Source organism: Elgaria multicarinata, chromosome 17 (assembly GCF_023053635.1).
Source record: "Elgaria multicarinata webbii isolate HBS135686 ecotype San Diego chromosome 17, rElgMul1.1.pri, whole genome shotgun sequence".
NCBI lineage: Eukaryota > Metazoa > Chordata > Lepidosauria > Squamata > Anguidae > Elgaria > Elgaria multicarinata.
Genome location: NC_086187.1, coordinates 9,005,095 through 9,030,463, shown reverse-complemented (window position 1 = coordinate 9,030,463; position 25,369 = coordinate 9,005,095). Strand labels below are relative to the sequence as shown.

The 25,369-nt window shown below is 44.6% G+C and overlaps 1 protein-coding gene across 19 annotated transcripts in view; it reads left to right on the top strand.

The window, feature by feature from the left end:
- Positions 1–25,369, top strand: part of RBFOX1 (RNA binding fox-1 homolog 1) — a 1,470,150-nt gene that overhangs the window by 1,380,564 nt on the left and 64,217 nt on the right. For 17 of the 19 annotated variants that reach the window (XM_063143444.1, XM_063143446.1, XM_063143439.1 and 14 more), the window contains 2 exons: positions 9,091–9,223; positions 17,914–17,953. In XM_063143444.1, coding sequence (XP_062999514.1) covers positions 9,091–9,223; positions 17,914–17,953 — 173 coding nt within the window. The remainder of the gene's footprint in view (positions 1–9,090; positions 9,224–17,913; positions 17,954–25,369) is intronic. The other 2 variants (XM_063143451.1, XM_063143455.1) reach the window with 1 other exon arrangement.

Here is a 25,369-nt window from a genome sequence, read left to right as displayed (position 1 = left end):
TTTTTCTTCTTTTCTGTCTTTTTTTTTTCTTTTTTACTTTCCAGAATTTTACACAAATTTAATTGGGTGGCAAGAGAAGCCTTGCTGGAAAATACAGTAATATTTGTGTTATTTATAACCATAATTATCTCTGCTCTTAGCCTTCGCTGTGCAGCACTTTTTTAGCCCGGTTCAGACAACACGCTAAACCATGCTGCTTAGCCACAAAGTGGTTAAGGGGATGTAATACATTCCCTTAACCCTTTTGGGGTTAAGCAGCATGGCTTAGCGTGTTGTCTGAACCAGGCCTTTTGTGTGTGTTTGCTGTGCCCATTGACTGTAGGCAGAACTAAGACAAATACACAAAACGTTAACTGCCAGTAGGGATGGGCGAACAAGCAGGGTTCAAGTTTGCTAGGATTCTCTGAACATTATCTTGCTGCTTGTGACTTGCCCTATTCTGATTGGCATTTGCAACCTCTGCTCACTTTACACGAATGGGAAACTTGCCCCAATTGAGCAGCCTTCGAGTGGGAAATTTGCGCAGATCTTTTTCAATGTCCACAAATTTCCTCCATAAAGGGGGTTGATTTAGCAAACTGAGGAAATTTGCACAAATCAAACCGGGAACTGGGAACGAGATGAATGTGAGCACATCTTTGACAGTTGCGAATATTTTCGGTGCTTGCGTTCAGGGATTCGTATTGGGCATGCCCAAGTATTTTGCAAGCAAAAATGAAATTTTTATACATGCCTGAAAAAGTTATATAAATTGTGGTGTGTGTGTGTGTGTGTGCGCGCGCGCACACACACACTTTTCCAAAAGGGGAGGGGATCCAGTTCCATTACCGAGTGGATGATGGACGATCACTTAATTTCCTGACAATCTGCGAAACACAAGCAGAATGGATTAAACAAAATTGTAAAAGGTTTTAGTCATATCGTTTTATACGATAGAGCAAAAAACTTTCATTGATACGGGTGCAATTTATTTATTTATTACATTTTTATACCGCCCAATAGCTGAAGCACTCTGGGCGGTTCACAAAAATTAAAACCATAATAAAACAATGCAGTATATTTGCCAAGCCAACCGGTTCAACACACCCTCACAGAAAATGGATAGGTTTTTTTTCCTCCCGCTCTCATAATACTAGAACCAGGCTCATCCAAGGAAGCTGAATGGTGGGACCTTCTGGGCCGTCAAAAGGAAGGTCCTCTTCGCACAGCACATAGCTAAACTATAGAATTTGGCATCCACCAAATTCGGTGGCTGGCTTTAAAAGCAAATTAGAGAAATTCGTGGAGGAGAAAGCAATCATGGCTACTATTTGTGATGGATGGATGCTACCTCCAGGATCACAGGCACAATACCAGTCATTGAAAAATAAAAGCAGGGAGAAGGTTACTGCCCCCGTGTTCTGCTTCTGGGTTTCTTGGAGGTTCTTGGTTGGTTACCTGGAGAAAAGGTTGCTACATAGACAGGCTTTTGATCTGCTCTAGCAGGGCTTATTATGATGAGAAGGGAATGATGTCTTAGGCCTTACCTAGATGGGGCAAAATCCCAGGGCGATCCCTGGGATTGTCCCTGTGTGTTCACATGACACACGGGATCCCAGGATCAGGGAGGGATGACCCCTCCCTTACCCTGGGATCTGGCCCTCGCCTTTGAGCCCTCTTTTTCCACGGTCTTGGGCTGATTCCGAGACCACAGAACATGTGTGCAGGCATCACAGTTTGTCCTGGCTCCTTGTGGTTACTCAGGAGCTCTGCGCCCATTGGGGGGTGAGGGTTGGGAGCGGGGAAAAGTGTAAAAAAAACCAACTTCCCTTTTGCACATGAGCGTTCATGCACTCTGCCCCTTTAAGAAAACAAAAAACAAAATGGCGGCCGTGACGTCCTCTTACTCCGAGGTCGTTGCGTGCCACGTGTAAACAGAGGGGGAAATCTCACGATTAAAAATATCACGAGGTCTTCACCCCTCCATTGCACTAGACCAGGTAGGTCTAGCTGATGCCTCAGTTGCCTCATCAAAGGGGTTGTGCTACTATTTCCTTTCATCACCTGCCTGTGACAAAGGCCAAACCTACACCAAGCAGGATATTGCACCATGGAAGTGGTACGAAAGTGGTATATGGAGGCCGGAACTCCACTACTGCCTTATAGAAGTGCACTGACAAGTGACACATTCCATATACCACTTTCATACTGCTTTTATAGTGTTATATCCTGCATGGTGCAGATGTGTCATGGGACCTAACAGTTCTCAGTGCACTTCAATACCTCTATTAAGCAGTGTAGATCCTGCCAAGGTAACCCTCTTCACCTGTTGGGGCTGTACGTGTGCCGTTTATCCTACTAGGAGTGAGGGTGGGAGACATTTCAAGCCAAAGGGGGTTTGATTAGTAGGGATGTGCTCCGCTTCTAATCGGACCGGCGAATTAGAAGTGGAGCGGGGGGGCTTCGCCTGCCCTTAAGGCGGAGGCGAAGAGGATTGGGGGGCCGGCGGAGCGTGGCGAAGAGGATCGAGGTGAAGGCGGATCCTTCGCTTCGATCCGGAGCTCCGCCGGAAAGGTAAGTGAGGTTTACTGGGCCCTGCCGCTGTCGCTGTTGCCCATGCGGCGACAGCAGCAGGGCCTGGTAAACCCCCCCCTCTCCCTTACCTGCCTCCGTCTGCGGTCCATCGCCGTCTTCAATTGAGCCCGTGGTTCCAGCAGGAAGTCTGGGCCGCTTGCGGCCCAGACTTCCTGGTGGAACCGCGGGCTCAATTGAAGACGGCGACGGACCATGGACGGAGGCAGGTAAGGCCCCCCTCCCCCTTACCGGGCTCTGCCGCCGTCGCCGCATGGGCAGCAATGGCGGCAGGACCCGATAACCCCCCCTATGGGGGGGGAACGGAGCTCCGATCCGGATCCGGAGCTCCGAGCGGAGCGGAGTAGGCATAGGCGGAGTGGGGCCGGGGCGGAGCGGCCCGATCCGAAAAATGGCGGATCTGGAAGTGAAGCGGAGTGGGGGGTCCATGCACACCCCTATTGATTAGTGCTGTCCAGAATCTCACCACCTATTTTTCAGGATTTTCTCTCTCTCCCTGCAAAAGAGACCTTGTTTTATTTTACCTCATTCACAGGGAGGGGGAGAATTTCAAAATAATTTTCACCTTGGGGCAGTGGACTGGGTGTCTACCTGCCTTTTTAAGTTCAGAGGCGGTTGAGGGATCTTCTTATTTATTTTTTTCTTGAAAAATGCCCCCAGTATGAGATCATTTTACGGACAGGCTTCTCCAGCCAAGCAGCACTTCTGTATCTCCGATGAGACCATACGAAGCACCATTATGGATCAGACCAAGGGTCCATCTAGTCCAGCACTCTGTTCACATAGGGGCCCACCAGCCATCGGCCAGGGTCCAACAAGCCAGGACACGGTGCAACAGCACCCTCCTGCCCATGTTCCCCAGCAACTGGCGCACACAGGCTTAGTGCCTCGAATACTGTGATCATGCTCTCTCCAATAGATATTCAGGAAGAACTCCCAGCTTTCAGAAGCTTCCTTGCAAAGAGTCCAGGGCCAACAAGAACATATAGAACTTTTGGAGCTTTAAAATACTTTTTTCTTGCTTGCTCTGTGTTGTTGCAAGGAAGAACAGAGCTTTTCTAAACATCTAAAAGCCCCATTTACTCTTGAGAAGCTTAAGCCTGGGAGCACTTCCTGAATACCTACACAAGAGGGTGAGGTCCTATGGGAGTTCAGAAAAAGCTTCGAGGCTGGAGAAGCTTCTCTATAGTCTCCTGTGCTGCTCAAAGCGCAGACAGTGTTTTTAAAGTTAAGAAAAATAGAAAGAAGACTCGTCAGCCACGGCCTAAACTGGTAAGCAGAAACCATGTCCTCCTCCCCAAGGAGAAAGTTATTTATAAATCCCATTTCACCAGTTTCTTTCACCAGAGCTTTCATCTCGCTCCTCCATGAAATGGAGGATCAAAAATGGAAGGATCAAAATTTTCGGCACAGCACTGCTTTGGATCACAAGAGTGGAATCTCTCAATAATGGTTCTGCACACCTTAGCATGTAGCCCTTGTAGACTTCGGTCACCTACTTTTTCTAGGGCGGCACCACATGACGTGTGACGGGAGTTTACTACAGTGGCTGGTTCATGGGGACAGAGGCAGAGTAATGAGAAGAGAGTTTCATTCATCCATTTTGACGGCACACCTTCCTTTCAGCATATGGCACTCATACGCAAATCCAAATTAGAGCTGGGATGCAAAGAATAATTGGCTATTAAAAGGGCTGTATGTTTTTATGGCTTTGATGGAAAATGTGCCCCCTGTTGGGTTTCGCATCTGCTACTTTGTCATCTATCCCTGAACTTCAAAACTTGAATATACAGTTTATAATATGCAACTCATCTGGGAATCTCCAGCATAGAGGCATGTGTATGCCAGCTTCTGTATTTATTCATTTATTTATTTGGGTGGGGGAGAGGGTTGTTTTTCCAGCACTTGTGTTAAAGTTTACTGCCTCATAGCCCTCCAGACAATTATTTATCTCATTTAGTAGGGAAATGAATGGGAGCAAAATGTATTTATTAATATCATTTGGGATAAATTAGAGTTTGATTGCAGTTCAGGTGTGAGCATAATGGTTAGCTCTCCTTTTGTGTATTTAGCTTCTCTGTTGCAAAGCCTTCTTTGTTGGTTTATCTAAACTCTGCCCATCAACAGATATGCAACTATTTGTCAGCTCTGTCTCCTCAAAGTACAGATTTCACTTTTCTACTCATGTACTTTTGATGGTTCGTCATCCAGATGCATTGTTGGATTTCATTGTTGGATTTTAAGTTGGTTATAGTGCTATCGTAAATTAAATTGTATTTACACTTTTTTTAAAAAAAGTACATGTTAAATGGGAGGATCTATAGATTTCTGGTGAAGCACATGAGTAGCCAGCGGGGGAGACTTGTGGATCCAATTTCGGTGGGACAGAGATTCCATTCAGGGTTTTAGTTACAACTACCCCAAAGTCTAAAGTCAATATCAAAGATGCTGAACCCTAACTCCAAAATGGGTCCAGCACCTTTGATAACAACTTTAGACTTCTGGCTGGTTGTAACTTAAACCCAGAAGAGAGCCTCTGTCCCACTGAAATTGGGGACATCATAGTCCCCTGGTTGCCAGGTCCCAGATAGGAATGGGCAAATGCTCCTGCACCTCATCTGTGTGCCTCTGACGAGACTCCTGCCACTTTCCCAAACCTGGCAGGCACAGGCAAACTGAAAGACAGGCCCCCAGCCAGAACTCAGAGTTTCCCTCTTTTCGTGAGCCTCCATTTTGTTCAAAATGACAGGTACAGCTCGCTATGGAAAGCACTATTACACAAAACAGTGGACGTAAATAGCACCAATTGTGCAAAATTGCAGGTGTAAACAGTCTAATTTGTGCCTGCAATTCTGCGCAAAGGGCGCTATTTATGGCCACCATTGTGCACAAATCACTGAGGGGGGAGTGTGAATCACTCAATGTGATTGGATCACTGGGGGATGAGGCAGAGTGAGAAGCCATGAGCTTGCCCAACTCAATGTGATTGGATCACTGGGGGATGAGGCAGAGTGAGAAGCCATGAGCTTGCTCAACTCAGTGTGATTGGATCACTGGGGGATGAGGCAGAGTGAGAAGCCATGAGCTTGCCCTACTCAATGTGATTGGATCACTGGGGGATGAGGCAGAGTGAGAAGCCATGAGCTTGCCCAACTCAATGTGCTTTGAGTTGGGTCAGATCAGGGATCAGCGAGCTGGTGCCCAAGGGCTGAGTTGACAAAGGTTCTCCAAGCTCCATACCTCTGACATCCTTAGAAGGTTCTACTAGGCTAATGCAGCAACAGATGCGAAAGGCAATTCAATGTCATTGATTGTCATTGCTAAAATCAAGTGTCGTTGATTTTATTAGAATGTAAGCCTATGCGGCAGGGTCTTGTTATTTATTGTTTTACTATGTACAGCACCATGTACATTGATGGTGCTATATAAATAAATAATAATAATAATAATAATAATAATAATAATAATAATAATAAATGTCATCCTCTTTTTTGTTGATGTATTTCCTCTTTTACTTTATTTCTTGGCAAGGCTTCCCCAGTCACCCACCCATTAATGTAGAGGATCCTGGTCACGCAAAATCTCTAAATGCATTTTGAGTAGACTAGCAAAATTTCTTTTAGGGGTGGCAGGAGGGAGGAGGATTGGAACACCTATTCATTGCCAGTGGTTTCTAGCTAAAATAAAAATGCATGCTGTATTTGGGCCTTCTACAGAGGCAAACACCAGATGAATCCCAAGGGAAGTTTTAAAATGCTCAGTAAGGGCCTCTCTCTCTCTCTCTTTCTGCCGTCCTCTGAGTTTCCCTCAGAGTAGGCACTCGTAGGAGGACCTTAGATGTTGAGCGCAGTGTATGGGTAGGTTCATGTGGGAGAGGCGTTCCATTAGGTATTGTGGTCCCAAGCCGTGTAGGGCTTTATAGGTTTATTTTATTTTATTTTATTTTTTATTTATTTAATATTTTTATACCGCCCAATAGCCAAAGCTCTCTGGGCGGTTAAAAGCAGCACCTTGAATCAGGCTCAGAAACATACAGGCAGCCAATGCAAGCAGGCCAGAATTGGTTTTATTATATGTTTGGACCTCCTTGCCTCCATTATGAATTTGGCCGCTTGTTATACACAAGCTACAACTGATGAACCATCTTCAAAGGCAGCCCCATGTAAAGTGCATTGCAGTAGTCTAACCTGGAGGTCTTGTGCACTTACACTCAAGTTTAAGTAAGCCAATTAGCAGAATGTTTAGTTTGGTCCTAAATTCTGAGTCTCTCCTGATTTAAAGAAGACTGAAGTAGTAAATTGGAGATTCTGTAATTATGACCTGTTGGCACGACAAACAAGGCATACACAGTCAAGTGCAGAGTCAGCAAAATAGCTATTTGTTCACCCAGACTTATGATTGAATCTGTGTTGCTGTGTCTCACTTAAGCCATTTCATGAAGTTACTTGCTGTAAACTTATTTACCTCGGTGCCGGTTCTTCCCTGATGTTTGTTCTTGCTTTGTAGGGTGTTTTACTGATTTTGTACTCCACTGCAGGATTATTACAAAATGAAAAGAAGGTTATAAACTGTATAAACAAATGAATAATGAATACATATTTAATAGGGGCGTGCACTCCACGCCAAAAATCTGTGGGTCTGACAGACCTCCAATGGACCTCCAAAATCGCAGTGTGTTTAGGGGGCAGTTTTCAATATTGTTGAAAACCCGCAATGCGGTTAGAAGATTGTTCGTTGCCCCAAACTGATCTGCAGGTATCCGAAGGTTTTTAGATGACACGAGGGCTCATTTCATGCTGATGCATGGCTAACTGAACACACTTCCACATTAGGAAGATGCTGTTGCTGAGGGAGGGGTAGTTTTGAGACTGATGTCTCCTCCCTGTGAGGATTGCCAATCATAAAAGAATGAGCCCGTAGCACTGCGGCTGAGGCTGACTGAACATCCTAGAAATGGGCAAGTCCCATCAGCTTTCCCTAGCGCGTTCCTATCTAGGGGCATTTTGAAGCCCCCTCTGCCCTTGCCCCACTGGTCCAGTGGGGGCCAGTGGGCTGCCTCTGGGTGCAGGAGGCTGTACACACAGCACTGCTGCTGCCAGCCTGAGACTGACCCCTGGGGCTTGAAGGGGGAGCTGCCTCTTTAGATCTAGCACACCTGGGATCCTCTGCCACAAAGAAAAATGATCCCAGGTGCTAGAGTTGCATTTTGAAGGAGAGGGCACTGGTGGAGCCTCAAGACCACTCACACCCAACTTCTGCTGTACTTCAGAAGGACCAGCACCAGCAAAGTAAGGGGTGTGCCTAATTTGGGGTGGGAGAGGAACTAGAAGACACAATCTCCCTCTCCCAACATGGTCAGATCCAGCTTTCTTTGCTGGGTTTTCTTTTTTCACTGTGTATCTGTCTGCTTTTATCTGCTTCTTGTAGTACCACCCCACACTCCCCTTTGTGTGTTATTGACTGTGTGTATGTGTGTATTCTTGTTCCACACATGGAGACAGGGGACTTTGATTTTTGTAGGAGGTTTCTAGTTTCTGAAACTTCTGCAAACTCTCTTGAGAGAAGATGAATTGCATCTGAAGAGTGTGTGTGTGTGTGTGTGTGTGTGGTGAGGAATGGTTGGATGGGGGGCATTTAAAAAGAATCCTAACAATCAAGTAATGAATGGATCTGCATCCAACTTGATGTGGCTAATGCCCTACTTAAGAGCTACTAGGGTGCCAAGTTTCATCTCTTTATCTTTAAAAATGGCAGAGATGTAGGCATTTTTGTTAATTCCCATTGACAATAATAGAGCCATTTCCCAGAAACAGAGCAGTTTTCTGCTGGGTAATTTGACAGTGTGGGGAGACAGAGCTGCCCCGGAAATTGGGAGGGGCAGAATCACCTCATCAGAGCTCTGCCCCAAATTTCCCGCTCTGTGTGCAGACCCGCTCTGCACACCCCTAATATTTAAGAAAATAAACCATCAGTCATCGCTGGCATGCCCCATGAAGGTATTGCTATGTTTCAGTGACCTGTCTTTTGTCTCTCTTTTTCACTAAACAACAACAGCACACAAGAAATACTGTTATGTTTCATACACACACACACACACACACACACACACACACACACACACACACACACACATCTCCAGGAAAGATATGTAAAGATTACCATAAAAAACAATGGATCCTAAAATACCAAAGATGGAAAATGAACTGAACAGGCCCCAAGTAGGTATGTTTTATGGGCAGCTGAAAAGCATGGATTTCATTATCCACCCTGAATTAGTAAAAGGATGCTGCTTACATAGGAAAAGCTTCATATTTGGTGGACCTTTGCGAGAACCTAATTTGATGGTTGAGTTTTGCTCCCAAATGTTCCAACCCCATAGCTGTATGTCTTAGGTGCCTCTCCCTTCCAATGCTGAATGAGAAAGCAGACCTTTTTGTATATATAGAGAGAACAGAACTGAAGGTGTAGGACTGGTCTTCATGTCATTCTCTTTTCCCATTTTGTCTTCTTCTTTCTTAGTGCCGGGTTTCCCTTACCCTGCCGCGACTGCAGCTGCTGCGTACAGAGGGGCACACCTTCGAGGCAGAGGCCGCACCGTCTACAACACGTTTCGTGCGGCGGCCCCCCCTCCTCCAATCCCGGCTTATGGCGGGTGAGTCGCTCTGGGCTTCGATGGCCTCCTCCTCGGCTAAAAGCACCCACCCCTAAAAGCAATCAAGCATTTGTGAGTGCCATGCATGATGATCTCGTCTCGCCACACAAACCGCACACAGCATGCAACCAATCTCCGTTGCCTGGAGTGGAGCACCTTGTGCACGGGGTTGACAAATGATAGTAATTTGCACTGTCATGGTTGGTGGCTTTAAAGCAATTTGTGTGTCCCATGTTGTTATGTAAATTCCCCTTGAGAAGGAATGCTGGAGAGAGAGAGAGAGAAAAACTCATAGAGGTAGAGATGTATTTTTGGATGAGTGCAAACATCTGGTTATTGAGAAGGCAGAATAGCATTTTAAAACATATATCTATAGCTATATATATCCACCAAGTAAACATTTGACTTGTAACCCGGAGGGCGTTAATTTATTATCACTCCTGTTATTAGTATTACTACCAGCAAAATGATGGCGTGTGTGTGTGTGTGGATAGACAGAGGGCGATGCATCCCCAACATACACTTGTATCTCCTTTGGGAGGGATCTCATTTAGTGATGCCTCCCCCACCCCCCAGTGGTACAGTGAAGGCAGATGGCTCTGATTTTGGTGAGGTGTGAATCCATTCTGGGTTTTAGTCACAACCAGCTGTCCAAGGTGCTGGATCTCTTTTGGGGATAGGTTTCAGCACCTTGAATAGCTCCTTCAGAGTTTCAGCCCCACCAGAAATTGGTACCCCCACCCTGCACAGGTGGGGTGGGGTGTAGTAGTACATTTTGCCTTCATCGCTACAATGTTTCCAAATTTTCTTTCCTGACCATAGTGAGGCAATCACCAAAAGCAGACCGAATGCAGAAAGGACACATTCCTAAAGCTGCCTATAGATAGATATATCATATCTTTGGAATGTGGCTTAACTTGTTCCTAAAATGTAGATATATAAGATTGCCCCCAACAAATGATTTCTTGGTTCCAAAGCATGTTCAGTTTATTTTTAAAAACATCGTCTTTTTGACACCTTTGAGAATATCTTTTCTGTTTGCATTCAGTACATATTATTTTCTCCCATAAAAGAGGAATAGCTGCACTTTACTCTTGCAGAGATAAGTAAAAGGGGCACTCCCAAATGGGGACTAAACCTGTTCCCTGCCCTTCTGTCTCTTGGTCACAGTTAGGAAATATATGCATATAGATGTAGTTGCAGTTTCTACACAAAGTGCATGGCACAACAGCTATTCCACTTTAGACCTCAAGAAGAGTTCACATGATTCAAGGTTTTGTTGGTCATGCCAGTAATACGTCACAGGATGTGATGTTGCTGTCCCAAATACGCTGGAGAAGAGCAAACTTTACCAATAGGAAACTTGGGCAACATTTCTTACGAGTCAGCAGTTTTATCGTAGCAACAAGTTGGTCTCGATGGTCTTATAGGTCCCTTCCATCTCTATGATTCTATCATGGGATTTTGACTTTGCCATAAGCACACAGCTTATGTACACAGCTTATGCACACAGCTTTCTACACACATGCACATAAATATTACCGGCCAGATTCTTCAACAAAAAAGCCATTTCCCATGGCTAAGTCATTAGGGATGGAATCCTATGGATTGCGCCCTGGGGACTCCCAACCCCCTGAACTCAGGGACTTATGAGTACCCAATGCAGGGCAGACAAAGATGGAGGCCATCATCTTGTCTGTGCTCCCTCCATCCTGCAGTTTTTCCTAGAGCCATCCCGTATGTACCTGCCCGGACCCTAAGGTCATCCTCAGGGGTCCTTCTCCGTGAGCCCCTGCCAAAGGAAGTGAGGCAGGTGGCTCCCAGGAGGAGGGCCTTCTCTGCTGTGGCACCCCGGCTGTGGAATGAGCTCCCTAAGGAGGTTCGCTTGGCACCTACGTTATATGCTTTTAGACGCCAGGTGAAGACCTTTTTATTCTCCCAGCATTTTAACAGTCTATAAATAAATTTTAACTTGGTATTTAAATTTGTAATTTTGCATTGCTGCTGGTTTTATCTGGTTGAGCTTTTATATTATGGTTTTATACTGTTGTTTTATACTTTGAATGTTTCTAATTTTTGTGAACTGCCCAGATAGCTCTGGCTATTGGGCGGTATAGAAATGTAATAAATAAATAAATAAATAAATAGATGCTCAGTTTTGAGCATCTACCCAGGCGGTTTCAAAGGGCGAGTCCGCGAGCCGCATCGGAAGCTGTCTAAAGCAGCTCCTCTCCCCACCCCCAGGAATGAGCCCTTATTGCACTCTCTGCTCCGGGTTTTACAAGCAAGGAGAGGCAACCACCCTGGTTCACTCCACACTGGCTGTGAGACAGAGGGAGAGGGGAAGCACAGTTTCCTGGCTCCATGCTCAGAACCAGTAAACTCAAAAAAACTTATGTCCCTCCAGGCTCTGTCTAGAAGACATAGGTTTGCTCCCTAGGCCAATCAAGTATACTTAAATATCTTTTCTTATTATTTGGACTATTTCATCATGCTTCAGGCGGCCATGAGCCTCGTGTGGCGCAGCTCTGCAGAAGTTTCTGCAGCTGAAACTCTCCCCATGGCCTGAATTCGATCTCAGCAGAAGCTGGTTTCAGGCAGCTGGCTCGGGTCGACTCAGCTTTCCATCCTCCCGAGGTCGGTAAAATGAGCACCCAGTTAGCTGGGGGAAAGGTAATAATGGCCGGGGAAGGCAACGGCAAACCACCCCACTATAAGGCCTGCCAGGAAAATGTCAGCAAAAGCTGGCATCCCTCCAAGAGTCAGTAATGACTCAGTGCTTGCACAAGAGGTTCCTTTCCTTTCCTTTCCTTTCAGGTGGCCAAAGATAAAGAAAGATACAGGGAACTGAATTTCTACCCTGGCCAGTGCAATTTTTTGTGCTGATTTTTTCTAGCTGATGAGACTTTATCATTGCCCGTAATGTTTTCACTTCTCTTCAAAAGGCCTAGTGACATAGAATTGTATTGGTTTGGGGAATTAAATCTTCCCATCTACCAATTCTTAAAACTTCTCTTAAAACAACACCACCAAAACACACACACACACACACACACACACACATACACACACACCATAATAGTCATACTGAGATATGGGAAAGCCCATTTTAACAAATGGAGAACAGATGTACAATTACTATACTGAGAAAGCAATATTTGATAGAATGGTGGAAACAGTTGCAAAATATAATTACATAATATACAATATGTTGTTTCCAGAATGATCACACTCCATCATGATCCCCCCATTGCATTTTTCCTTTTCTTTTACAAAGGTAAAGTCAGGATCACAAAACGTTTACAGTCCCAGTTTAGAACAGCTAACGTAGAGGCAGACTTTGAGAATGACCGTGCTAACAAATTAGTGCCTGGGATAAGGGATGCAAAGGACAGTGCTTGTGCTACTTCCCAAAATGGGATGTTATTTCAGACTTGCAAGCCAATGCAAACATGTCGATTTATGGTTTCAGTCACATCAGTTGCATAAGGCGCAGGAATAACACTTTGGAAAACATCTATAAGAATGTCAAATAACCTTGCAAATCTAACATTTTATTATTTTCTACTTCCTTGCTAGCTAGCGTAGGGATGGCACTCATGGAAAGTTGCAAAGGAGATGAAAGTGTTAGCTAGGGATGTCAAAGGTATCCATTTAAGAGTGCAGCTCATTGGGTTTTCATCGGTTCATCCCCCACACTTCGGCCTGCTTTCCTCTAACTGGCCTGACTCAGTATGCAGTGAGTTGGGCCAGTTGTCAGATTTTCCATGTGTTTTTATTTGCACAAATTATGGCTTAATTTGGCCCAAATTGGGCTACTTTGCACAAAGTGGGCAAAGTACGGCCACAATTCAATTTGCTCAAATTACTTACATTTGCGCAAATTTTATTAACAAGGAGCACAAATTGTGTCTCACACACATGCATGCACACACACTATGGAAGTATTCCCCAGACTTCAGGGAAACCCATGACTTGGCTCACAAGCAGAAGCCACGTGTGGCTGCCAAGCCCCCCAAAAGCTGGATTTCCATTGCCAGACACCCCTAGTTATTGGGGAACCTGTGACCTTACACCTGGGAGAAAGACACCAAATGGCTCCTTTTTTCTATGACTAGAATGTATTCATTCATTCATTCATTCATTCATTCCTGTATTCTAAGTATATAGAGTTCTCAAAGTGGTTTTCAAGCAAGAATAAAACAAATTTAAAAAACCATACATATAATAAAAAGATCAACAGTAAAGCATACAGAGACAACATAGGGATATGGTGGATGGAGATAAAAGCACAGCAGAAGCTAAAACAGCAAAAGACCTTGGAAAAGAAGGACATAACCAAGTTGCTTCCCTTGACCAAAGCACTTTCCCTAGGAAGCACCAGCTGTACCATACCAGGCAGGGGCATTTGGGTAAAGACCTCAGTGAAGGAAAATTGTAAGGTGCAGGCAAGCACATACAGAGACAGCTGATCCTTCAGTAGCTTTGATTCTAAGTCATGAGGGGCTTTCATGGTCAAAACCAGAACTATGACTTGAATGTGCAGATGTAAATATGCTAGTATCTCCCGGTCCTACCCAGGCTCCGTGGAGTTTTCCGTTGCATTGAGTTTACTCTTCCCACTGGCTACAGAGTTCTGTGGAAAGAGCAGTGACAGAAGGGAGTGCCACTCTAGGAGACACATCGGAATTGGGTTTTTTGCAGCAATGGCTGATGGGATACCATCAGGAGGACCACGGGAGGAGAGAGGGTGGAGGAACTGTCAATCAAAGGTCACAATGGATTTTACTCAACTCCAAAGTAGCCCTGTCACACAACGGTGGAGTTAGAACATATTTTGTGTGGAGTACTTACTAAAAACTCAATCATTGAGTGGAGTTTTCACACTGCGTTGACTAACGTGTTGTCTGAACTGAGCCTTCTACTCTGCCTCCATCAGTGCTAGGTTGTTTTTACAGGGAGTTTCTTTGCTCATTTTTAAAATAAGGGGAGCATTCAAAACGTGGACCTCCATTGACAATGGTGCCGCCTCGAGGCTCTGACATCTCATTTGCTCTCCATTTTGCTGTATGAATGCATAGCAACATGGACCTGCATGTGTAGGCCAAGCAATTATTATGTCAGTTGGCTTGTAAACTCATCAGCAACATGCAAACACTCAAACTCTTCTCCCTGAATGCTGTGAAACCTCCCCCCACCTTGAAAATTGCTCCCTTTGCACTGCAATCAGGTTGATAAAAAGTCTCCGCAGGGAGGCCATTTGTCCAGTGACACACCTCCGAGATCCCACCCTTCTGCTCTGCATTAAAAATTCTGAGGAGACTCCTCTTCCTGGCTACATCCACCACTGGTAAAATGGATTAAGAAACCATCCTACTTCCCATTCCACTCATCTATTGGTTATGAAATTAGGGGTGTATAATCATTGCACCTCCAAAAGCAAACATGAGCAGGAGAGCGTGTTATCAGGACGATGGGGGATGGAGGTTCCAATTCTGGATTTCAGTCACAACCAGCCAGAACTCTGAAAGAGCTATCCTAGGTGCTGAACCTATTTTGAGGATAGGACATAGCACCTTGGATAGCAATAATAATAATAATAATAATAATAATAATAATAATAATAATAATAATAATATTCTGCTCAATTATCTAACATAGATTCCAGAGCAGTGAACATGAAATGTGTTCTATGTAGGGCTGCCCTTAAGACTGCTCTGGAAGCTGGAGCTAGTGCAGAACGCAGCAGCTCAGCTGTTGTCAGGAGTTGCCTCATTTCAGCATATAACTCCTTTGCTGAGGGAATTGCATTGGCTGCCTACTGGCTACTGGGCCAGGTTTAAGGTTCTTGTACTTCTGTACAAAGCCCTAAACAACTTGGGACCAGGAAACCTGAGAAAGCGCCTTCTCCCTTACCAACCTGCCTGATCACTGGAGTTGTCGGAGGGCATGCTACGGGTGGTTCCACGTGGATGTGTAGCCCCATTCGAATCCACCAGGAGAAGAGCCTTAAGTGTAGTGGCCCCTGCTCTGTGGAAATCTCTGCCCCTGGAGGTCAGGCAAGGGCCAACCTCTGGCACCTCCTGAAAACATCTCTTGTTTCAAGAAGCCTTTCCCCAACTGACTAGCCATTGTTCTTCTGGCTCCTTTGTTTCTAAATTGTATAAATTTAATTAGCTTTTATTTTAAAAAATAGCTTTTATTAACAGAGCCACAGCATTCAGGGAGGGTAAGCCCACTCCTCAGCAGCAAACCCCCAACAATGTATCTCCCCTCCACCCCACACACACTGCTCACCAATGGAGGGTTCTTTCAAAACTCAAACTGCAGCGCATGGTAAGGATAAGTGAGACATTCATTTCCGTTCCCTTTTTACCAGGATCTATCTAAGAAGCACAGCCTGGAACTGAACTCATACCGGGCTTGGCGTCAGCACATTTGCAAGCTTGCAATGCGATTTGAGCAACAACAAAATGTGTTCACAAATGCATCCATAAAAATGTGTGCAAACATGCTTGGGTCAATGGAAAGAAAAAGGACATAAGGGATACATACATTTGGAACAATGCACACACGTTTTGGTGCACACCTACCCAGCCCTAACCAAGTTTGCAGTAGACCTAATTTGGAGGTAGCTTTGAGGTGGAAATTAGAGAACTGGAACTCAGGCCGTTGCTAGACCAGGCGTTAGCGCGGTGTGAGGCCCGGTTTCCCTCCTGTGCATCCAGATGACACACAAGGGAATCTGGGAATCCGGGCTAATGCCTCCCTTAAGCCGGGATAAGCGAATTCGCTTATGGGCCGGTTTTTTCCGCAGCCCTGGCCTCAGGCCGGGGCTGCGGAACATCTAGCAGGGTCCGTGGCCTTTTTCCAGCTGCTCACTTACTCGCGAGTAGCCGGGAGAAGCTACGGACTGGGCACAGCGCTCATAGGAGCGCTGTGCCCATTGGGCCAGGGGGTCTCCCGGGGGGGGAGATAGGGGCCGCGGGGGAAGGCCAGACCCGGCAGGAGAGGGGGGGAACAAGAGCGGGCATTGGGGATGGCAAGGGGGGGAGAAGATTGGGGATGGGGACAGGCCTGGCGGATGGGGGGGAGGATGAGCGAGCGGGCAGGGGGGGAATCAGAGGCAGGGGGAGCGGGGGGGGCTTATTATTTTTTTAAAAAATCATTTACCTTCTCCGCGGTGCTCCAGCGCACATGGCCCCTTTAACTTAAAAAAAAAATGGCCGACGCGACGGGGCTTCCCCTTGCCCCGTCGTGTGTTGCGTCTAGAAGACGGTGACAGCGCGCGCTAGCTGTAGTGCGCTGTCGCCCCTCCTCCCTGCCAGATTATCCAGCAGGTCTAGCAAGACCCTCAAGCTTTGCTGAGTTGCAGATCCCTAGCACAGGGCAGTAGCAGGTGGTTGTGGTGGTGGAGTTGAAAGAAAAAAAACTCTTCTCTTCAGTCTGCTGCTAGGAAAGAGAGAGAGAAAGAGAGCCAGCTCTGCAATGCAGCCACTGAAGGTCCTGAACCTAACGCATTGGACAGCTCCTTTAGAGTCCTCTCTGATTCTGGCTAAAACTCAGAATGGTTACACAGCTCCATCAAAGTCAGAGCAACCAGCCTCTGCTGGGCAAATTGTAGGCCACTCAAAAAGCCTGACAGCCCAAGTGGATGGCTTACTCTTTCTCTTCGTTTCCAGCAGGGTACGGGCTTATCCACTTCATCCTAGCCAGCAGATCTGGGGTTTAGGATTATGTTTCTAATCTGATTTATTGGATAGCAGCGGACCAGCTTTTTCCTGAGTCATATGAATTTTGCAGATTTGTGGACTGTTTTATTTGTTTGCTTGCTTTTACTTTCTGGAATTCTGTGCATATTTGGTTGCAGAAAAATACATTAAAAAAAAAACAGGCCAAAAATGTGTATTTCCTCATAGGCTAAAACAGGAAAATGTGCACTTTGGTGGGATTTGCGAATTGGGGTGGTGGTGGTGGTGGTATGTGCATTTTCGCAAGTGTGAATTTGGGAAAGTGGGGGAAAAAAATCTGATTCTGTCAATGAGGAGACTACGGAAGGAAAGGCACCTGATAAACTGCAGAACACAGATGGAATGGAGTTATATTATCTGCATATCCCTAATATTTAGACAGAAACACACACACCCCAACTGTCAAAGATTCCCCAGCCACCCGTGTGTAACCTGGATCCTTCACTTATGCACAGTTCAGAACTTAGTTTCGGCTAGTGCAACATTATTTACCCTAACAGAATGACACAGTTGGAGACTGCGCATGGACTACACAGTTCATAGGGTAATTTTTGCACCAATTTTAGTGCTAGGTTGGGTATGACAATAGTTGCCAGACAGATGCAAGATAGGAAGGTATACAGCAGAAGCTAGGCCCTATTTTTAAATATTGTGTCTCACACTCATCTTGCTGAAAATGCAGGCCAAGGTTAGAAGTAGAGCTTTCCTTATCAACGAGAAGCACAATTATGAACTTCCAAACTCCTTTACCAATGTGAAAAGTGCCCCACCCTATGCAAATTTGTATATATACTTCTCTGTATTTCCGTTTGGTTTGGTTTTTTCTCGTTCCGTTTCGTTCTTGTGATGAGACTAACCTCAACAGTTCAGGGGTTGGTGGCCTTTGCATGTGGAAATGCACTAATATGAATGTTTTTCTTTGTGTATGCATCCTTGCAGTGTTGTTTACCAGGATGGATTTTATGGTGCAGACATTTATGTAAGTATTCATTAATGTGCATGATGTCCATGGTATATTGCTGGAGTAATTTGTTTTTGTTTCTTGCTGATTTATTTCGTGGGTTTGCTGCATAAGCTTTGACTGTGTTTCGTCCATTTTGTCATCTCTGGAACACACATATATATATATATATAAACAAAAAACAAGCAATTAAAAATGGTTAATTGTCCTTGGAGTCTGTCTGTATTCATTACATCTATCATCATTTGGCTGGTTTCACTCATCAGTGACCTTCAAAGAGGCCCAGTCAGTGAATTTATGCACCTGTTATGGCCACCGTTTTCTCCAGCAGGGCTCCTAGGCCAAGAGCAGCCAGGCACATGGAAATTAAGTAGGTGATGTTTTCACCGATCCCGTTAACTCCATGGCAGGAAAAGAAGCTTCTCCTGCTAAATTTCAGCATCTCAGGATGTTGTTAATTGTACAGGAATAAACTGGCATAGCGTCCCATTTTCTATCAGATGGAAAATCCATGGTCAAAGGGAGGCGTAGTCCGTCCACATCTTGTGGATGTCTTGGGGATTCCACAGATCTGGGTTCACTCTTTTGGCAGACTTGCAGGCGGCTACAAATGAATTAGTTGCAACAATCCAGCAATCTCACTTTCTACCCCTGAGGTACTGGCTTCCATAGCCTCTTTGTCCTTATCTCACCTCCCATTTTTTATCCAATGTCAGTGTGGCAATATCTTCTGCTTTTCCTACCTGTTCCAATTCTAGGTTCATAGGCCATTCAGTTTCCTCTTTGTTTGCAGGTTGGTATGACCAGTGGGCAGGGCAGGTCATACCCCCATGGGTCAGAAAAAGATTGATTTACATAACTTGAGTTCCATGGAAGCTTGAGGTTTCAGTCTTGTTGCGTAATCTTTCCTGAGACTCAGCCTTCTTTTCACTGCTTATCTTTCCCTGGAATGCACAGTGCAAGGAAAATAAGAGCATTGGAAGAAGACTAATACAGACTGAGACTGTTGATCCGTCTAGCCCAGCATTCATGACACTGACTGGCAGTAGCTCTCCTAGCCCTTGATGGAGAAGATAAGGATTGAACCTAGGAATTTCTCCTTGCAGGACTCATGCTATGACCCGTGATCTTAATTCTGGATGTGTTCTAGTTACAGTTCATGTGGAGCAACAATGAGATGCAATAAAGTTGGCTTGTGAACGTAGAACACAATCCTGTCCAATGCAGAAATAAGTTCATCAGTACATTCAGGTAGGAATCTCATGGGAGGGTGGAGTCCAGTGGACTCCCCACCCCCCATTCAACCTCCTGGACTCCAGTCCACAGACGGCACCACTTACCTGCCCCTGTTGAGCTCCCTGGATGTGCTGCCACACAGTTTCTGAGCATCCGTGGCTTTCTAATCTCTCAGTGCACTGCCATTTTGCAAATCAATCTATCAATGGTGGCTCATTTTTCATAAACGCCCATTTACGCAAGTGGCACCCATAAAGCTGACATTTACACAAGATTGCAGGCGTGAATGGCCCATTCACACCTGTAATGTTGCGTGAATGGCTGCTTTACACCTGCCATTTCTGAAAAAAATGACATTTATGAAAAATTAGTCACCATTGGGAAAATGGTGACTTGGCAGGGGATTGGGCCCCTGCAGACAGTGTGGAAGCTCATCCAGGAACCCAATGTGGTGGGCTGGTTCAGAGAAGTGCGGACAGAGATGAGTCTGTCCACCCTTTCAGTTTTCATTCAGGTGAAAACAGTTCCTTGTAGTTGAGAAGTTTGAGTACAACTGAGCTAAATAGGCTTCAGACAACTTCTACACCTGAGGGAAAAAAGCCTTTAAAAACCATTTGCTTTCCCTCTACCCAACTTTGTACCTTCATAATTCGGCGAAGAATTAAGCAGTCACTAAATGGCAGTGTAGTTTCAAATCTTCGAAATGTAAGACAGCTTTCACTCACAAAGCTCCTTTGTAATCCTCCATTTGGGTTTGAATAAAAAACATTCTGGATCCTAAAAATAGAGGTAATTAAACTTCTTCTTTTTTTAATACTACATAGAGCTCTCTGTAACCTAATCCTGTGCTGCTTGCATCATCAGCGTTGAGATATCAAGAGATTGATTACATTAAATTGGAATGAACATTAAAAATTCATTAAGTGGTACTTGGGAAAAAAAATCTAATTTTTATTTATTACCAATGATACTTTTGAGACATTTAGGATGAAATCATTTACATTTCCTGTTGACAGAAGGGAAGGGAAGCTGAGCTTCTGGGGAAAAGAGGACCGTTTTTGTAGTAGGAAACAGTGACTGTATATTTTGGGGGAAATAATTAAATGCAGTTTGAATAGTTATTATTAGCACTACAGAACTATCGAAATGAACAGGATTAAAAGGTGACCCCTTTAATTGCTCTTGCAGTAAGTAGAGTTGCTGCTGACGTTTTGCAGAGAGTGGGCATTCAAAATGAGTTTGGGAATCCCTCCTAATGATGTACTCCATCTATCCCAGCTTATCTGGAAAACCGTCTGGATTTTGCCAGCATTCTTCAGGGATATTGAAAATGCTCAAGAAGTTTTGCAACCAATCAGGAAGAGTCCCCTTCTTCACAAGCATCCCATGTTTTGGAAATGGGAAGGGGGAGTTATCATCAGGGAAGGTCTGCTTGGAGAGAGATATGCCTGCCTCCTTGTTCAATTCCTAAGCTTGAAATGATGCTTTTGAGCATATTTAGGGCCAAACTAAACATTCAACAAATCATGCATAGCAGAGCTATGTGTGAACTTTGCGTGGTTTGCTTATGTGTGTGTGTGTGTGTGTGTGTGTGTGTGTGTGTGTGGCCTAAAATATAAATTGGGAACATGGTCCTCTGGGAGGGGGAATTTAATCTCCCCCCCCTTATCTTCATTGTGAAATTTCAACCCTCCCTTGAACCTAAGAATTGTAAGTCAAATTTTAAGATGTCTGAATGTTATTTTAATAATGCATTAGTTTTATATGTTTTTAATCAGTTTTATGTATGTTATGGTATTTTTTCTTCATTGTTGTTCCCAGAGTAAGAGGTGTCTAAGAAAATTATTATTATTATTATTATTATTATTATTATTATTATTATTATTATTATTAGGGTCCATCAAGTCCAACATTCTTTTCATAGAATGGCCAACCATCTGGCTGTAGAAAACCCATAAACAAGACATGAGCACACCAGAACCTGCCCACCCATGTTCCCCGGCAAGTGGTGTACATAGGCATACTGCCTCTGATAGCCACCAGGACTAGTAATCATTGACAGCCTTACTATCCATTTCTCCAATCTCCTTTTAAAGCCACCCAAATAGAAGAAAAAAGTCTTCATTGGAAAATGGGAGGGGGGAAAGCTTAAATCCCCCCCCCAGAGTGTCATCGCCACAATCCAAATCAAAGTGGATGACATTTACACTAAAGTAAATAATCCAAATTGATGAATGTTTAGCGTGTTCAGAGGAGGGCAACCAGGATGATCAGGGGTCTGGAAACAAAGCCCTATGAAGAGAGACTGAAAGAACTGGGCAGGTTTAGCCTAGAGAAGAGAAGATTGAGGGGAGACATGATAGCACTCTTCAAGGACTTGAAAGGTTGTCACACAGAGGAGGGCCAGGATCTCTTCTCGATCCTCCCAGAGTGCAGGACACAGAATAACGGGCTCAAGTTAAAGGAAGCCAGATTCCAGCTGGACATCAGGAAAAACGTCCTGACTATTAGAGCAGTACGACAATGGAATCAGTTACCTAGGGAGGTTGTGGGCTCTCCCACACTAGAGGTCTTCAAGAGGCAGCTGGACAACCATCTGTCAGGGATGCTTTAGGGTGGATTCCTGCATTGAGCAGGGGGTTGGACTCGATGACCTTGTAGGCGCCTTCCAACTCTGCTATTCTATGATTCTATGATTTCCTGCCAGGTTAGGGATGTATGAGAAATTTGTTTTAGTTCATCTTTGGTTAGAATTTACCCAGTTCACACCTTCCAGATCAAACACAGATCTGGAGACAATCTGTGGCTGAAGCCCATACATTTCCAACCTTGCAATGGGATTCACAGACCCCCAAAAATGTGTCTGACAGCATGTGTACATTTGAAAAATGCACATACTGAGCTACAGACGTTCCTCATAAATAGTAGCAAAAAAAAAAAGTCAGGTTGGTGCATATTTTACTTTTCCTTGGGGTGGAATTTACACAGGACTACCAACAAAAATGAAAATACCTAGACCAACTTACCCAATAGCATAACATGTTTATATCAAGTGCCCCCTTCCCCCACCCACCCACGCTCCGACCAGTGGCAGCCAACACTGAATATCGGAGGTAGGGAAATGCACAATATAATGATGTCAGGACAAAGGGTTAAGTTGTTCGATACACAAGACTACCATTTTCAGTGGCAGGCCTGTATTTAGTTCCACCTTTCGTTGTAGTGCACTTGATTGAGTGATCAATTGAATCATCCTCGGCAGGCATTGTCAAGTGCGAGAGTGATTCAAAGTGATCCAGATTTAAATTGTAATGTGAGAATTTTCCGTCTCAAGGTCGTGGCTCCACATGAAGGTCCCTTTCCTTTACCACATTCCCTGGGAAGGTTTGCAAAGAAATCTAAAGCCATGATTCATCTCTTACAGGCTCCACTGAGCATTTTCATATTTCATAAAGGCGCTTGCCCAGACCATTGTACCACACAGCTCAATTTCCTCTCCACGGTTGTTTCCACTGTGCCCCTTCCATTGTTTGCCAAAGAGAATAAAATCTAGGCATGTGGGGGAAAGAAAATATGTGATTCAGAATTTATTAGTTCCCTACAGAGTCTTGAGATATTGACTGGTTCCGAGATCGATTACCACCCAGCTTCAGCGCAGTTAGCCATTTTAAATGGAGAGAACTGAAGCTCTGTAGAAAGTGAAGGGGGAAACGCAACAACCACAGAAGATGCTGACAGCAGAAACATGCCTCAGAAAGAACAGCTGGAAATAAGACAGCTGCAGAGGGAAAAGGAGAATGTATGGGCATATGTGGATTTATACATAATGTACTGAGGAGGCAAGCAAAGAACAGATTCAAGGGGTGGATAGAAGCCTAAAAAGAGAGAGAGAGAGAGCACCTAGGTAAACTCTGTTAGAAAAGGTATCAAACACTGCTTTCCCAGAAATGAACTGGCCTTGCGACATGAGAGACAAGCACATCAGAATGACTTTGTGGGATCAGATCAAAAGTCATATGATCACATGAAGCTGTCTGCTAATGAAAGAACTGGTCCACCTAGTTGTACCTTTTGACTTTTAGGAGCTCTCCAGGTATTTGGGCAGAGGTCTTCCTTATCACAGAGTGATTGGTACATTTACTTTGTGATGCCAGGGGACTGGACTTGGAAGCTTCCACATGCAAAGATGGTGCTATTGTCCATCCTGATGGAACCAAAAATATGAACATATAAAGATGCCTCATACCAGTTCAGACAACTGGTCCATCTAAGCCAACGACACGGTCTTGTAGAATCACGGAATAGTAGAGTTGGAAGGGGCCTATAGGGCCATTGAGTCCAACACCCTGCTCAATGCAGGAATCCACCTTAAAGCATCCCTGACAGATGGCTGTCCATTTGCACCTTGAAAGCCTCTAGGGTGGGAGAGCCCATGACCTCCCTAGGTCATTGGTTCCATTGTCATACTGCTCTAACAGTCAGGATGTTTTTCCTGATGTCCAGCCAGAATCAGGCTTCCTGTAACTTGAGCCCATGATTCCATGTCCTGCACTCTGAGGATCAAGAAGAGATCCTGACATTCCTCTGTGTGACAACTTTTCATGTCCTTGAAGAGTGCTATCATGTCTCCCCTCAGTATCCTCTTCACCAGGCTTAACATGCCCAGCACTTTCAGTCTCCTCTGGCTGGCCAAAAGTTCTTCTCCATTTATCAGCCTTCTCTCCTAGAGATGCCATGGAGTGATCTTCTACATATAAAAGTCTACACTCTACCACTCAGCTACAGCCAGGGATAGATGGGTCTTTCAATTTAAGTTCCTCTCCTTTTTTTTCCGTTCTTTTTTCCCCCCGTCCTAAGGTCAGTTTGTGCTGAATTCAAGGGGGAAAGTCTTTGAACATTTCTGTACACAATTTTGCTAAATGTACACATTTTTGAAAGCATTTTTCCATAATATAATGCATTTTGGAATGTTTTTCCATGAATATATGATTTTTTTTTATGTACACATTTCCCAATCACACCTTTTGCAACTTTTTTTTTTAAAAAATGGAGAACTATTGCAAAATTTGGAGAAATGTGAATTTTGAAGGATAACTTAGTTTCGATTTGTGTGTCAGTTCAAACATGTGAAATTAGGCACACCCAGTCCATTTAGTCAACACTCTGCTTCCAACCAGATGCTTCTGGGAGCTCACCGCCCAGGAAGACAGCAGATGCTCACAATATCAGATATTCACAGCTGTGCCATATACGCATAAGGCTCCCATCCAGGAATCATGGCTAATAGTTCGATCCACAAAGCAATCCTTTTATGCTTGTGTTAAGTGTGAATATTTCTAGGAATGTGCAGAACATGTCCTGGAAGATGCCATCTGAAATGCAGAATGTGTCTTCCATGAAATTTGCTCATTGACAGTTTGCTTTAGGCTAAAACTGGTAGCAATCCAAGGTCCAGCAGGCCTTACCAGCTTGCAGCATGAAGAATTTCTACACCAGTCCTGGAATTCTAGCATCAGATCCTGTACTGGTGATACCCTTATGGCACCCAAAGCATAGCTTGACTTAACAGTCCTATTCAGATGTTATGCCTGAGAGCATATATGCACATGGGCCCCAGTCCTAATATTCTCGCACAAAGGGCCACACCCTCTAAGTCACAGCCTCCATGAGTTGAGTAGAACCCTTTATACATTTGGAAACCCAGATAATGGGGGGCTTCCCAGTCACATGGAGGTTTCTACTCATATTCAAGCAAACATGAAGGCCCCTGCAAACATCTTCACTCAACACAGGCATATTAGGGATGACGAGGGCAGGGCTGGCATATGGAGCTGAGCCCCATCCCTCTTAAACACAACTAATGACAACCAACAATGATGGTTTCTGCAGCTCCCCATTAAGGAAACCATCTGGACCATGTTGCTCACTTGCCTTAATAACGCTCTTTTTGCTTCCCTCCATGGGAATGGTTTGGAAATAAAACAGACATATGGATGGTTTACACCTAAAGCAACTTTCCTCAAGGTGGACTACAGCTCCCATCTGCCACAGCCAGTGTAACCAGTGGACAGGGATGATTGATTCCAGCATAAAACATTTGGAAGGCAACAGGCTAGGGAAAGCTGTTCTATGGTAATGAAATTGGCAGAAGTTCACTTGGGTTGGGGTGGATATTAACGTCCTGTTCAAAAGGACTCT